At 39.6% G+C, this 15,962-nt stretch overlaps 1 protein-coding gene across 1 annotated transcript in view; it reads right to left on the bottom strand.

The window, feature by feature from the left end:
- ALDH1L2 (aldehyde dehydrogenase 1 family member L2) overlaps positions 1-15,962 on the bottom strand; it is a 362,966-nt gene that overhangs the window by 194,535 nt on the left and 152,469 nt on the right. The window contains exon 6 of the mRNA XM_044087828.1: positions 8,190-8,279. Coding sequence (XP_043943763.1) covers positions 8,190-8,279 — 90 coding nt within the window. The remainder of the gene's footprint in view (positions 1-8,189; positions 8,280-15,962) is intronic.

Below are 15,962 nucleotides of genomic sequence, written 5' to 3'. Positions count from 1 at the left end.
TGGAACGTCCAGAAATGTGTTTAGAATAGACAGGTCCAGTATTGGTCTCCAGGCTTTGTCCTTTCTGGGTACCAAGAAATGTCTTGAGTAAAAACCTTGTCCCTGCTCTTGCAGTGGTACTCGCTGAATGGCCCTCATGTCCATGAGGGATGAAACTTGCTTTTGTGCCTCTGCCCATTGATTGTGTGGCAGGTCTGGCATACCTTTTGCCCTTGGCAGGGTGTGAAAGTGGAACCTGTAGCCCTGAGACACTATGTTCAAGACCCATTTGTCCTTGGTGATCATGTGCCAGTTTTGTGAAAAAAGTGCTAGTTTTCCCCCTAAGGGGGCTGCCAAAAGATAAGTGCTTGGTGCTGGCAGAGGAAAGTCATTGGGACTGTTTCCTGTATGGCTGTGATTTGTCTTCTCCGTTTTTGGAGATAGAAGCACCCCATTGTTTAGGCCTGTATGAGCCTTGGGGCTGGGATCTGCCTCTGGGGCATATGTATCTGCCTCTTTGTGGCCTGTCTGACACTAGAAAGGACCAATTATTTGTAGGCCAGTTCCTGCTAAATCTGGGTGGCTGCACCTGTAAGAAATCCTTAACTGTCTGCATAGATTTTGCTTTGTCCTCCACTTTCTTCAACACCTCTTCTGCTTTAACACCAAACAAAGTATCATGCTGTAATGGAGCATCTAATAATTTTGCTTTAACATGATCAGGCAGATTCTGTTCCTTCAACCAAGCATGCCGCCTAATGACCGAACCCATAACAGCGGCCCTGCAAGAGGCCTCCAGAGAATCAAAACCACATTACAAAGTATACTTTCCCACTTGTTCAGTTGCATGCAATAAATCCTGCATTTCCTTGTTTTCTGCACATTCAGAATTTGTTAACATTTTCTGTTTAAGCAGTGACATTAAGTATTGCTGATATTTAAGCATATGAAATTGACAACTTAAAGCCCTCACAGCCAAGGTAGAAGAAGTGTAAACCTTTTTCCCCCATCTGTCCAGTGCCCTTGAATCCCTATCAGAGGGGATAAGGTTTTTTGCAGTGGAAGCCTTGACCCCTTTGGGACCCTGAGAAATAGTTTTTGGGTCAGCAGCAGGGTTTTTATAAAGAAATATATGTGAATCTGGAACCCTGTAGTATCTGTCTGGCTTAACAGGTGCAGGGGGTAAAGAGTCAGGAGACAGGCCGGACTCTGAAAATACATCATCTACAATGTCTAAAACAGGAGGGGATAGGAAGAGGCCTGTGCTGAGCTAGTAAATGAAAGTCTCTGAGCCTTTTCTTAGAATCTGAGTAGTCTTGGTTCTCCCAGTGGAAGTGCTCCCTCATAGTATGCAGGGTTTCCCCAAAAGAATAATCCTCAGGAGGGGAGGCTGAAGGGATAGATTCTTCAGCATCGGAATCCTCATAGGGAGGGAGAGAGTATTCCTATTCAGAAGAGGAGTCAGAGGAAATGGAAACCTGATCTGAAGATTCATATTCTGTCTCTTGCCTAGGCCTCTTATCAGGAGGGGGATGGGAACCCCTAATCAAAGTAATTAGGTCTTCGGCCATTTTGAGCATCTGTTTGTTTAGGCATGGAGGCCTGTCCATGGACTTGCTGCACTTGTTTTTTTGTCTTTAGTGGTGCTTTAGTCTTTGCCTTTGAAGCTGTAGTCGGTTTTATATATAACTGTGTAGGCCTGAAAACACCCTCAGAAGCCAATGCCTGCTCAGTGGCTCTGGACCCATCTGAGGGAATATTTTCCAAGTGTCCAATACCTTGAGTTTCCAGAGGCCTAGTCTGCTCCACGTGGGAGTCGGATGCAGCCTGCGGCTCTGAGGTAGCGGGCGTCAGGGGCTGCAAAAGTGCCTCACTGAGAACCGGTGAACCGGCGACTGGCTTAGAAGAAGCCTCGTCATCAGTTTTGGACCTTGGATGCCTGTCCTTTTCCTTTTCCTTGCGTTTCTTGTGAACTGCGGTAGTCGGATGGCTATCCGACGACATCGTGTAATTAAATCTTCGGCCAAAGTAATAAAATGCAAAATCGTACCGACGCTTAATAGTGCGTTGGTTAAATCCAGCACAAAACCTGCAATTAGCAATGTCGTGATCAGGGCCTAGGCAAGGAATACAATAAGAATGGAAGTCCTTATGAGGTATTTGCTTCCCACAAGAAATACAATTATTAACTTTTTCTGACATCAGTCTGGAGCAAGAAAAAAGTTTCCCCAATGGGGTACTTAGCTAAACGAAGACTTCGGATCTGAAATTCCAACACAAAAATCTCAGGAGTCGGCCAACCGGCACTTGCGAACTGCTTCTGCTTCGGGCACCGCGCGGTAAGAAAGACTGAAGAAAATGGCGTTGGCTGCATATTTTATACCCCTGGCGCTCTGATGTCAGGGAAGAGGCGACAGCAACCGATGCCGGAACAAGACTTTGGAATTCAGACCGACTGCGGGTAGCCTGCCAGCAGGATAACCCAAGAGTAATGACTGCAACAGTGAAACACGATGAACGTGTAAGAATTAATCCATTACTAAAGATTGTTTTCTGTTTTATTATGAAGCCATGCCTTCCAGGTTTTATCTCCATTCCTCATTAATTTCCTGTTGGTAGCAGTAAGCCATGGAGCAGTGTTGTTTTGCACTCTTTTAAGCCTGGGGGGCATGCTGTTTAATAGTTCCATAAATATCTTATTAAAATAGACAACAGCATCATCTAGTGGCAAGACTTTTAGGATATTCTAGTTGTAAGACTGTAGAGAGGTGTTAAACATTTCTGCATCAAAGCTGTTCATGTTATGTGAGGATGTATATATGTGTTCCTTGAGAGATGTATGGCATTCTTTTGTGGCACATACGGATAGAAGTAACCAAGCATGCTGACTTGTTAGGGTAGCTTGTTAATAACTGGTTCAAGGTGGTAGTTTTAGCATTTTGGGAGAAATTATATGGGTGTATACCAGAAATGGTTATCTCACAGGTGAAACTTGACCAGTTAATGTTAACATCACCTAATATAATTTTGTGTATACATTGATGGATAGCCATGACAGGGTGTCCTCCGGTGTACTGATATTGTCTCCAGGTGGGATTTAAAGGGCTGCCATACATATTGTTTTATATGCGTTTACGTTTAGGTCAAGTTTTGTGGAAGGAAAATACGGTACTTTGGAAAGATGACAGATTTATGCACTCCTCTTACTTTTTTGTTTAATCTACTAGCTATAAGGATGTTAAAGCTGTGTGTGTGTGTTGGGGGAGTATTTCTGTGTTACTGATATTAGGTTTTAGCCAAGATTCCGAATTGCTAATTGTGTAGTTCTAGAATTATGATTACAATGCTTTTATGTGGAGATTATATTGTAATCATGTGAGTTTCGGTAAAAGGTAAAGAAGTCAGGAAGTTGTATCTGGTAAGGTCTAGAGCAGATTAATAACATAAGTAGGAGGGAGGTTAAGAGTGAAAAATATCACAGTGGGGAGTTTAGGGTATGGGGTGTTTTATAGGACAGCATATTTAGATGGTGAAGAGTGGAGTACTGGTATTGTCAGTTGCAGTGCTGAGGAGATGCAAGAGTTTAAAATAATTGTCAGTTCTAGTAGTGGGGAGATGAAAGAAGTTGTCATTGGTCATAAGCATTAAATAATTTCTCTCACTTGTTATATAATTTAGTTATATGGGTATTCCACCATCGGGGTTGTTTGATTTTTACATTTCTCCTCATTATATTTGGTGCTGATAAGACTGCCTTATCAATACAACTACTGAAATGACAGTAGATGTTAGAGGCATAGGTAGTAGCTTTATCAATAGGATTATTCAGAAAAGGATTACAGTGGAATTCAGTGGCATAGCTATGGTGGGGTGAAGAGGGCAGCCATCCTAGCGCAAAGTGTTAGGGGGCACTCCCAATCATTCTTCAGTATATATATATCAGTATTTAGAAATAAATGCCGGTATTGCATTTGTGGTAAAAGGGCAGTCGCGGTGGTGCAGTGGTTAGCGTTGCCATCTCACAGCAAGAGGTTCTCCGGTTCGCTCCTCGGCTGGGGTGTCTTCTGTGCAGAGTATGCATGTCCTCCCTGTGGTCGCGTGGGTTTCCTCTGGGTGCTCCGGTTTCCTCCCAAATTCCAAAGACATGCTGTAGGTGGATTGGATAGTCTAAATTGGCCCGAGGTGTGAGTGCGTGCGTGTGTGTGCCTTCTGTGGAAGGTTGGGTGCTGGGCTGGCAATTGAACACTGTAAAACTCCACTGCCAATCATGAGCGGACAGGTGATCCACTGTGGTGACCCCTGAAAGAAGATTGCATTTGTGGTAAAAATTAAGAGCAGAAGCACTTCATGTGTGTTAGAAATTACAGCAACTTTTTGCTGCATTTACTGCAAAGCAAGTAGCTGTAGTTGCTGCAGTTTAAATGACAAGCTTTTTTTTCTTTGGACTAATGCCAGATTGGGGGATGGCACTGGGCAAAAATACATCTAGCAACACCTCTAGCAGAATTTACTTAGGTCATCAAGTAACTGAAGAATGTTTACCTTTTCAGAAGTCTCTAAACAGAGGTATTTTCAGAGGGAGTTCTACCAGCTATGGGCTTTACTGGTAAAATGAATACACTGAACAGTGACTTTGCCACTTTATCATCAACAGATAAGGCAATGCCAAATGCATAAATGCAGAGCATATTTACGTGCCTTTATGTTAAAATGTTTTGAATGATTTGTGCAGTTGTCGGTATCCCTTTCTCCTGTGATGTGTCATTTGGACATGACAGTATGGATTGTATAATATAACATAATATAAATATAATATAATACAAATATAATATAATACAGTAATACTAATACAGTCTTTACCACATTTCTAGACTACAGCATATTTGTTTTTTCTGCACTTACATGAGTGCATTTTTGTAATCTGTTTATTAAAAGCAAAATAAAACAAGGTTTGCTTTAAAAAAAAACTTCTCATTTACAGCTCACACTAGTAACATTTTTTAATCTCTTCTCCTCTAACTAGTTACTAAGATCCCATTTTTGTATTCAGGACAGGCAGTGGACACTGTTGATTACGGCGTGGCCGCAGTGGTGCAGCGGTTAGTGTTGCCGCCTCACAGCAAGAAGTTCTCCGGTTCGATCCTCGGCTGGGGTGCCTTCTGTGTGGAGTCTGCATGTCCTCCCTGTGGTCTCGTGGGTTTCCTCTGGGTGCTCCGGCTTCCTCCCACATCCCAAAGACATGCTGTAGGTGGACTGGATACTCTAAACTGGCCCTAGGCATGAGTGTGTGCGCCTTCTGTGGAAGGTTGGGCACCGGGCTGGCAACTCGACACCGTAAAACTCCACTGCCAATCATGAGTGGACAGGTGATCCACTGTGGCGACCCCTAAAAGCCGAAAGGAGAAGAAGTGGACAGTGCTGATCATACCTGAGTTCAAAGCAAGAAGGAAGTGATCATATCCAATGACCGTTGAGAAATAAAGGAAAAACATATTACAGTTTCACATGCAGCACAATCAGTCAGTTAGATGATAAAATTATCAAACAAATTTAGTTATATTCAAGTAAAAACACATTAGAACAGAATAAGACTCATTGTAAAGAGTATAATGCCTTTTATTAGGCTCTCTATTGAAATGCTGAGTGCCATCAAAAAAAAAAAGGCTGAATAGCCCAGAGAAAGGCAGATCTTGAAGATCACGTTTCACCTTTAAACTTCTTTTTTTCAGGGGAGCAAACCCCTACATCCTCCAAACTATGGGGGCAAGCCCGTCACACCCCCAAACTTATATATACCAACTCTGAGATCAGTATTCCTCAGAGAAAAGGGAATATTCCAGGAAATGACCATCTTGGACTTAGTATATGTAAGTCCACTTTTTCATCCATTCAGTCTCCGTGTTTTGAGACTTGCTCTAGTGAGGCCTGACATTTTAAATGCTTACCTTTTTACTATGCCATGGTTGATAACTATTAGTGTTATATCTATGTTACTATACTGTATACCAATAGTATGCACTTTACAAGGACTCTTAATCTGTTCCAGTTTGCTTTTATTTGATTATAACTGCATTTATTTGGTGATTTAATGCCCAACTGACTGATTGCGCTGCATTTTATGTTGAAATCTGCCACAGAATGAAAACACCTAACTACTACAGACTGTCAAAATGGACATCCTAACAACTGCATCTTTAGAATTCTAGATCACATGACATGAACTAGGAAGTAACTAGACAGCTGCTCAACCTACAGTCAATATCAATACAAGTATACTATACTTAATTAATAAACATAGTTTCACTGAAGTAACTAAAGTAAAATCTTTTTATTTTAGAATCAGAAAGTCCACTTTACACAATGAGAACATAACCACAACATTGCACATGATCAGTAAATAAGCAGTTTTACTGCTTCATATAGAAAACAAGTGGTAAACCAGATTTACACAGAAAGAAAAGCTAGTCCTGCCTGAAAAGGGATCACAGCCCACTGTACTTGGTAAAGGGTAATCTAAAATATACTTAAAAAGGCCCAAAAATGTTTGTCTTTCTCTTGCACTTCAGCTTTGAGACTAATGCAGTGACAAATTCAGGACTTTTAAGTGCTATGCATTCCATCAGAAAAACAGCTCTGTATGTGCAAACAAGTGAGAGGCATGAGACAGTTAACAAGCTACCAAATCTGTGACACCGCTGTAACAACTTTTACAGCTGTGGCTGAAGAATTCGGGAAACCTTTTTGGGTACCCATATACCACACTGTAAGGACAAAGACTTTATATCACTTCTAATACCTCTACATGTCATTTCTTACTTTCACATGTGCTCCACCGATATGTTTGTTTCAGATCTGTATAATTTTACATTTTGTAGAGTATATTAATCTCCAATAATACCGACATTGCAACGTCAACTCGAGTCTGTAATCATATTCATCATCATAACCATCATCATTTTTTAAACTGTATGTTCCTTATGAGGGTCATGGGGGTAGCAAGTTAAGCAGGACAGCACGGACTCCTACATGCCAAGCAACAGTCTCCATCTCCTTTGTGAGGTCTTCAAGTGATCCCAGAGATATAATACCTCCAATATGTTCTGGGTCTGCCCTGGGGTCTCCTCGCACAGGGCATTCTCAAAACATGCCCAAGCCACTTCAACTGACGCCTAACAAAATGGAAGTGCAGCGGCTGCAGTCCAAGTTCCTCCTGGATTGTCAAACTCGTCACTATGTCATGCAGAATAAATCATCTACCCTGAAAAAAAATCTCATCTCATCCTTTCAATAACTAATCAAAGCCCATGCACCCATGGGGAGACAGATGACCAGTAAACTGAGAGCCTCATTCTGAAACTCAGCTCTCACTTTCCCACTACAGCCCAGTGCAATGCCTGCGGTAATGGAGTTGCTTGTCAATCCCCCTATCCTCTCTATTCTCACTCATGAATAAAACTCCAAGATACTTAAACTCCTCCATCCAAGGTAGCTGCTTGCCTTAAGCTGGAGACTGCAGCCCACCATCGTCTGTGAACGGACCATAATAAGATATAACCTTAAAACTGTATAGCACAGAACAAATTAGACATCCTGCTGTGTTCCAATCCAGGTGTAACATGTGGACCTAGGCAGTGAAGAACAAACCACAGGAGTACCCTGGAGGCTAAGCAGCTAACTGTCTGCTCTCTCTCATCCCATTTGGAAGTTGCAGGTTTGAAGCAGTGCAGCTGTGCCCCTTGTGAGTGTCCAAGGAACATAAGCATGCATGTCGTCTTGCAGGGCAGAATGCTGGTAAACATTCTGGGGGATGGGTACATAAATACAGCTGTAACACCGACTAATGAACAACCAGGCAGGATAGTTTCCTTAACCTATCCGCATATTCTACATTTGTGTAAAAAGACTGAAATATCTACAGAGGACAACTGTGATGCATTTCTTAACATATTCAGATCTTGCTTAATACATGAGATGTTAAACTGAGGTCCCATCTGCCTTAGCTGGTAGTATCTTGAGTGGACATAAAAGGTCCCACAGTAATTATATAAAAGAAAAACAGTAGGGGAAGTTCCCCGGACCCTGACAAAACTTATCCCTGTCAGTAGAAATACCTTCTTGGGTCTCCCCTGAAAAAAGGCTACTAGCCTAGTGGGACTAATCAGATCAACAAAGGATAAATAAAATACAGACATACATGCATACATACATACCTGCCCACCTATGAGAGCCCAGGCACCAGGTACTTTATCATGTCCCCGGATCCAGTTGTGTAATGCCTCAGCAGACTTATCCCAGGAAATCTAGGCAAGAAAAAAAAGGGCAGAATAAAAATATGTGGACATCAGGGAAAAACAGGGAATCCACTTCACTTATTGATCTCTTTGTGTGCAGTTCATGATTCCCAAAAGTTAACTGGTCACTTGCATCTGTAGCAGACTTAAAACAGAAAAACAAAGACTAGTTCTTTTTCAAAAGGCTCCATGGCAGTGTAGCTCAAAACAGAAAAATACAAGCAACTAATCAATTCTGCAATAATTTAGTAAAAAAAGCAAGCCAGCTATAATGTGCAAAGACCACCCAGCGGTCCTATATCACTCTGGTGTCTAATCATGACATAAAACAGTTTAAAATGTCACCTCCACTTGATGATGAAGTACTGATGTTGTGAAAGCATCAATATATGGCCACAAAGTTTATAAACATGCTGTGAAGTTATTCTCTCTCTCTCTTAATTCGCACTTCATCATGGAATAGTTTGGTTATGTTTTGTTTTCTTACCTTGTATAGTATTTTACAGAACTGTAACTGATCAGGAGTGGAAATTCTTTGACGTTTCACTAAGTTTACATCCTGCGTTCAACAGCTGAATAGAGGAGATGTGATTGGCTAACTGGGTGAGCACAGTGCTGTCACTGGCACTGGAGAATTCTAGCCCGTGGTGGGTCATCTCAATGACATGACTGTTGTAGTGAATGCTCCAACAGGATCTACAGCGGTCTGGTCAGGGAAGCTTGCCATTCAATTGCATGTACACTGGTATGTCCAGCAAGTAATGCCATACTACTCAGCACTGCTAAGGTGGCCCAGACATCGAAAACAAATGAAACATTGCAGAGAGAGACAGTAATGGCTAACTTCAAGAAGTTTTTAAAGTTTGAGAACATGGCACTACAGTAACTGGAAAAATGCACAAAGAAGCAAATGCTTTGCATTGTGTAGGGTAAAAATATGAAAAAAAATTCTGGTAGGATCAGCTAATCCATTCAGTATATGGATACTTATATTTTATTTTATTTATTTACTTAAATTTTACTAATGTGTTAACCAGGTAAGCCCCGTAGTCACAGGTGCTTCTTTCCAGGCTTTAGTAGACAACTAACAACTTAGAGATAAGAAGGTAAGAGAACAGTGGAAAACTAATGCAATTTAACAAATACTACATTTAATAATGAAGTATATTATGAGGCAAAGCTAAGTCAGTAGTGAAGCAGTCAGTGGAATAACACAGTCATCTATGCAGAGCCTGTCTAGCTAACACTGCTAACTTAAAGAAGGGAAGAAACTAAATATTCAAATTGTTGTTGTGCATGATCCCTCCTTTTCCACTTCTACCTCGTTTTCAAGAATATTTTCATGTAGTGAGTTCATAATGGCTGATAGCCACGCATAAGTTGGGTAAAGCCTGTGAAACCATTCAATAGAAGCCTCATCATGTGTAGACAGTGTTCACACTGAGATGTTGTTATTCATTTATGTGCAGTGGCCTAATACGACACTGCATAATAACAAATAACATGCTATTGGTAAGAAAGGTGGGCTGTGGACTGACAACATTAATACACACCCACAGATAAAGAATTTGGCACACCCTCTAAACTGCAGCCAGGACCTGAATGTGCTTCAAAGATTTCCAGACTGCTCTGCATTCACTTTTACTATGTATTCACTATGTGCTGGAACTGCTCCAGATCATCATGTGATCATTATACATAACAGCTACATGAGATTATGTTGCAACTATCTGGCTGAGCAGTGCAAACCTAGAAAGTTACTGTTTTACAGAACATTATAAAAGGCACAAAAATATGCAAGCCTTCCTTCAGTTACTGTGCAGGCAAAAAAGGAGTCTTATGTAGAAATATAAAGTAAGTGAGTACATTAAACTGTAGCATAAAGTGAGTGCATTAATTTGCAGCTATTATTAAAAACATACTTTTCAATACACTTGATGGTAGTTTAGTTTTCAAGATCAGACACAAATTTGATCGGTTCTTTTATAAAATCTTTGCACCATTACAACTCTGTGAGAGGACCTGGGGAGGAAATAAATTAAAAAAAAAATATGACAAAGGTGGATACAAAACATGATTAAGCGGCATCAGAGTCTGTTTGGGAGAAATTATCAGAAACATTAAAGTGTCCGTTCCATCCAAATGAATTTCTTCTAAACAAATCAGGGACGATGTAACAGGAGCTGCTTAACCCTGCATAAGTGATTTCAGTGAAGAGGTATGATACCATTGACGTTAGGATGTTAGTGGGGTATATGCTACAGAACAAAGAATACAGTTGTAGAGCTGTTTTATCGCCAGGGTATGAGATGGACATTGTACCTGACTTGTGTGGCAAGTCAAGGTGAAAACAAAAAGAAACACAATAACAGTACATTTGAATGTGGGTAATGATGGTTAAATTCAAAAGGGTTCTTAGCCTACTATTATTATATTATTATTCCACTTTGTGTTTAAACCACAGTTTGACAATGAGTTATGAAATGAAACCTGTTTCAAGAAGCACCAAATTCCTATGATGCAAGTCAGGAATAGACATGCATCAAATCAATGTATCACACTGATAAGAACTGCAACAAAAGAATCATTGTATCTGTGAAGCACTTATATTGCCATTCCTACAAACATCCTATAAAGCTAAGTAGGGAAGCTAAACTCAACTGTTTTGAAACAATTTGCAACAATACAGCTGGGATGCCACCAGTGCAACTAAGTGTCCTTTACATGATGAATGGTAGAAAAAAATCAAGGCATTGCAGTCTGCTCCGCTGGCGATTAGGAACCCTGACTACGTTACAGGTGACCTGAATTTATTTAGCAGCATGGGCACTTGACAATGCAGGCAGCAGAAGATAGGCATGACCATCATGAGAGGAGATTGTCAGTGGCCTGGTCCAGTGATGCCTACAACTCCAAAAAAGACAGACCTCATTCTGGTGGACAGAGATATGTCTTGCGTAAGGGATTCTGTTAGGGTGGGTGCGGGTAAGATATCCTAACTGATGATGGCAGCCCCTGATTGTGAGTTCTCATGAACAGGTCACAGGGCATAAGTTGCCCATATACTCATATCAGCAGCAAGGGGAGGGGAGTTAGGACACTATACACAATAACATCAGCTGTCAAGATGTCACTGAGGATGCAAAATCCCTGATGTTTTCCAGGATGATGACCCCGTCGGATGGCTTTTGCCTTAAAGGATCTGAAGATCTACCTCACATTAGTGCTCTCCTCATCTCAGGGGAATGAATGGGCTTGAGTCCACTGGGAAGGCTTGATGGCTAGCACAGCAGGAGGGGGAAATATAGAGAAAAAGAAGTAGCACTTCAGTCTAATTTAAAAATATGTGAGCATAAGCACAAATTGGCTAAGCTTATCATAAACAGTTCTATGTCTCTTTCAAAGAAGGTGCTGCTATACTAGCAAAAACAATACTACACTTCCTATCTGATGTCTGAAACCTGTAATTATGAGTTGTGCACCTCGGAAAATTAAAGTAAAACTGCAGGGAAATATAGCAAATATCAAAACTTGCTGCAATACCATAAAATAATTTGTAGCCAACTTTGTCTCATGCAGCCCCCAACGTCAGGGGGGTTGTGTTCTCCACCCACCTGTACTTATTTATATTAACTCCAACACCTTTTCCTCTCAAAGCATGGACATACTCCATGCACAATGCCAAGGTAATCCTATGGGCTAGGCTTGTAAAGGCCCCAGGGCCATTAGCCTAGTACACACCTATGACCCTATGAACCAATGGTACTCCACTTGCACTGTCTGTCTTGCTCTTCTAGGGATAGCAGCCCTGGTCCCTCATTTATGAACTACTTTAGTCAAGTGAAAGAGTATAATCTCAAGTACTCTTAATGACAACCTTTAACCATGGAAGATATTTATAAGCATAAAAATATAAAACTGAAGCAAATTATACATACTGTGTATCCTTACATACCTACATCATCAAGAGCTGCCAAAGTCAGAACCCATCTACTAGCAACTCTGCTATATGCTTCACCCATCCTTATCAGCCTAAAAAAAATAGATTTAGATACATTAAATACATGCTGTAACAAAACAGCTAAATTGACTACTGGATCATTGCACAGGTCACATCACTCTCTGGCCCTCTAAAAACTCTTCTGGCTTGAACTACCTCAGCTTCTTGCATACAATCAATGAATCATGGCGTACAAATTACTTAATAACCCCCAAAAAACTCCAGCTCGCCAAAGCTTACTACAACCTTACTCTAACACTACGATCATCAAATAAATCTTTACTACACGTTTCTAAAACTAACACTGCAGGTGACTCCTTATACTCTTCCTATACCTCAAAAACCTGGAACTCATTCCCCATAATATTAGAACTACTGACAACACACACCAGTTTAAAAAACTACTAAAGAATTATCTAACTGAGACTTGGCTCTCCTCATACAACACCCCTGGCTGATCTCCTGTTATCATAAGTACACTCTCCAAGAATTATTCAGCCTGTATCTTGGACAATGATCTTACTTGTATTATGATTTTTCTTTTTACTGTTAAATCTGTGATAAATCTAGAATTATTTTCCCTTTACAAATGTAAACTAATACTCATAGGTTCTATGTTAACAATATCACTATGTTAAGTTCCATATCTGATGTTGTATCTACTGTTAGACTTCCTGTATCTACAATAACTTGAGCTGTATTTATTGTTTGTCATGCTGTATTTACTGTTACTAATGCTACATGTACGGTCACTTTTTGTGGCGCTTTTCTTCCCGGACCTCTGCCTGGGGAGAAAATGGGCCCTGCCCAGTTGGACTTTCCCGGTAAACAAATGTAAAACAAATAAATAAATAACACATACATATAAATATTTTAAGCACAGGCAACAATGACCTTTTTGCCTGCCAATACACCAAAACTGTTGTCCCCATAATAAGTGAACAGGCTACTCTTAAAAATATTTAAACTAGTGTTTGCTTTAATGTAATTTGGTATTCTATTCCACTACTTTCGCTCAGAGAAAGAATTAGTAGACTTCTCATTCCTATAGAATTTTGTACATAGGTTGTCTGATGATTCTCTACTACCTTTTGATAACCCCAAACATTCCCACAGGAAGCTGTCTCTAAATGCCTTATTTAGCTTTATAAGATCTCCTCTTAAATATCTATAGAAATCACTGTACAAGTTCAGACATTTTAGTCTTTCATAACTTAAATTTTCATATCAATGGATACTCTTGGTATATTTCCACTGTACTCTTTCTGGTTTACTCATGCTTCATTTCTGATAAGGTTTCCATATTGTTATTGTATACTCAAGTTTGGGTCTAATATAACTAACAAACAACTACATAATTTCTGATTTCCTGGACTTTATGCATATTTTTATACAGCCTACAGTTCTATAAGTATCATCAACAAATTGGTTGATATGATTATAGAAACTCAAAGCTGGATCTAACCATATACCCAGGTCCTTGAATGAAGCTACATTTTCAATCACTGTGTGCTTTATTAAGTATTCACCTTTCAATTTATGTCTCCCAAATAGCATATACCTAGTTTTTGATGATTTATCCGCAGGTTATATCCTTACACTACTGGAAGCAGCTTCCTCCTGAAAATATGCACTAACAGATGAGACACAAGATGCCATGTTTTACTTTAACATGTTTAAGGTTTTTTCTTGATTATGTTTTTTACTGCAGATACTGTTGATTATTTTGTAACAAACAGTAGCCCATGCAAGAATGACATAAATAGTGGTCATACTTCAGATATACTTTAGACAGCAAAGAGAAAACTAGACCTAAAAGTCCATATGTCCTTGTGTGCATACTGAAAAAATGCCAAAATTTAGCCATAAAAATAAGTTTAACTTATACACACAGGTCTCAACCTTTTCAGAAGCAAATGTGAAACACAGACCCTAGCAATGTGTGACAAACTGGCAAAATGTGGAATACCCTTTTCTCACACTGTGTGAAAACGCACCATTTCCATGGGGCCTGGTTGAAGTAGGCTTTTTGCCAAAAATATTACGTTAGCAAATACTGTACATTTGTTAAGATTCAATAAGACACACATGTCAATAAATAGTTAGCAGAAACCATTGATAAAATGCAATATACTCAGCAGAAAATCATTACACAACAATATTCAAGTGCTCTTTAGCACCTATTTTTACAACCCCTTCATATCCTCTCCCAACTAAAAAAGTTAACTCATCCAATAAGGGACATCAGAAATGTTTAAAACATTGCTGCCATGACAGAATAAGCAAATGTAAATTCATATACACTTTCTGAAATAAAAGCAGTCTATAATTATTTATTAAATGTAATGCACCACCTTTTCTCCAAAAGTAACCAGCCCAGCTCTCGAATCAGGGACAAATCCAGAAATAATTAGGGGACACAGTATCTTGACACAATGAGAGAATAGAGAATGTGAACAGAGAATTGCTCTTATAAACTTAGCAAGTTGCTTAAATAACTGAATTTAACATGCATTTTCCTGAAGGATATAAAGCGTGCATTCAGAAAAAAACAGCCGTGACTCTCAATGTGTTCTTTTCTGCGACCTGCAATATCCTTTTTGAAAGTATTGCAGCGGCGTGAAAACTAGTAGTGGCACGCGACTGGCCACATTTTGTGCCTCCCTAATGGCTCCCTTTGCAACAGAAACATATGCTTGATTGTCTTGTATACCGCAATGCCGATTGGCTTTAATTGTGGTATACAAGCCAGTCAAAAATTGTAAAGCGGAGCTACCACTGTTCAAAGCGGAACTGCGGAACAGCGAAAGAATTCCAAACAATCAGGAGCACTTGGCTGCCCAGCAAGAGACATACAGTAATTAAAAGAAGAATCTGGTATCCTCCTTGTAAAATTAAAATACTTGCAAGACAAAAACTGTCTCTGACTGTAACAACATCTGTTCTTAACAGTAATGTATTTCAGTTTGGTGCCTTCATTCACCTCCACATCCCACACTCAGAACTCTTTAGTTTTAACAATAATATAGTTGAGTTTGTTGCTACCCTGTGCACATCATCCACAATACCTCTCAACCTGCAGACATTGTAAATAGGTACAAAGGCTCTTAAAAATAGGTACATCTAACCAAAACATGTTGCAACTAATATAAACTTTACATAATAATCAGCATATGACTCCTCCAACTTCCAGTAGGATTGTAGGATACAACTCAGAAAAACAAATGTGTAAAAAAAAAAAAGCAAGAGAACAAAAATGACACAAAAATATAAATATATTAAAGACACAGTGTAAAATTTGTAGAATTTAATGACTTATACTGCAATTATCTACCTCATAAAAGTAATTTATTTTTTCTTCTGATAAAGAGTAATATAACATGTGGATCCCCTTTCCTTAAATTATGGTGCTACCACTATGTTGGCCATGCCATCTAGTTATCTATGGACTAAAGAGATTTAAAATCATGTGTAATATAGGAGAATTGTAATATTATGTGAAGAGGTAATTCAAGCCTGAAAATAAGGATGTACCTCTAAAATCAGTACAGTTATTCAGAAAATTATGTGAATGGGGTAAATCAATCCTGAAAATAGTAACATGCCTTCAAAACAGGAATTGTTGTGCAGTCTGCCACACACCTCTATGTTGTAATAGCAACAGTGTTATATTTTGCAATGCCACACCCCAC

Source organism: Protopterus annectens, chromosome 11.part0, assembly GCF_019279795.1.
Source record: "Protopterus annectens isolate FY-2018-M chromosome 11.part0, PAN1.0, whole genome shotgun sequence".
NCBI classification, from domain to species: domain Eukaryota; kingdom Metazoa; phylum Chordata; order Ceratodontiformes; family Protopteridae; genus Protopterus; species Protopterus annectens.
The sequence above is the reverse complement of the archived record's forward strand: the minus strand, read 5'-3'. Positions and strand labels throughout refer to the sequence as shown.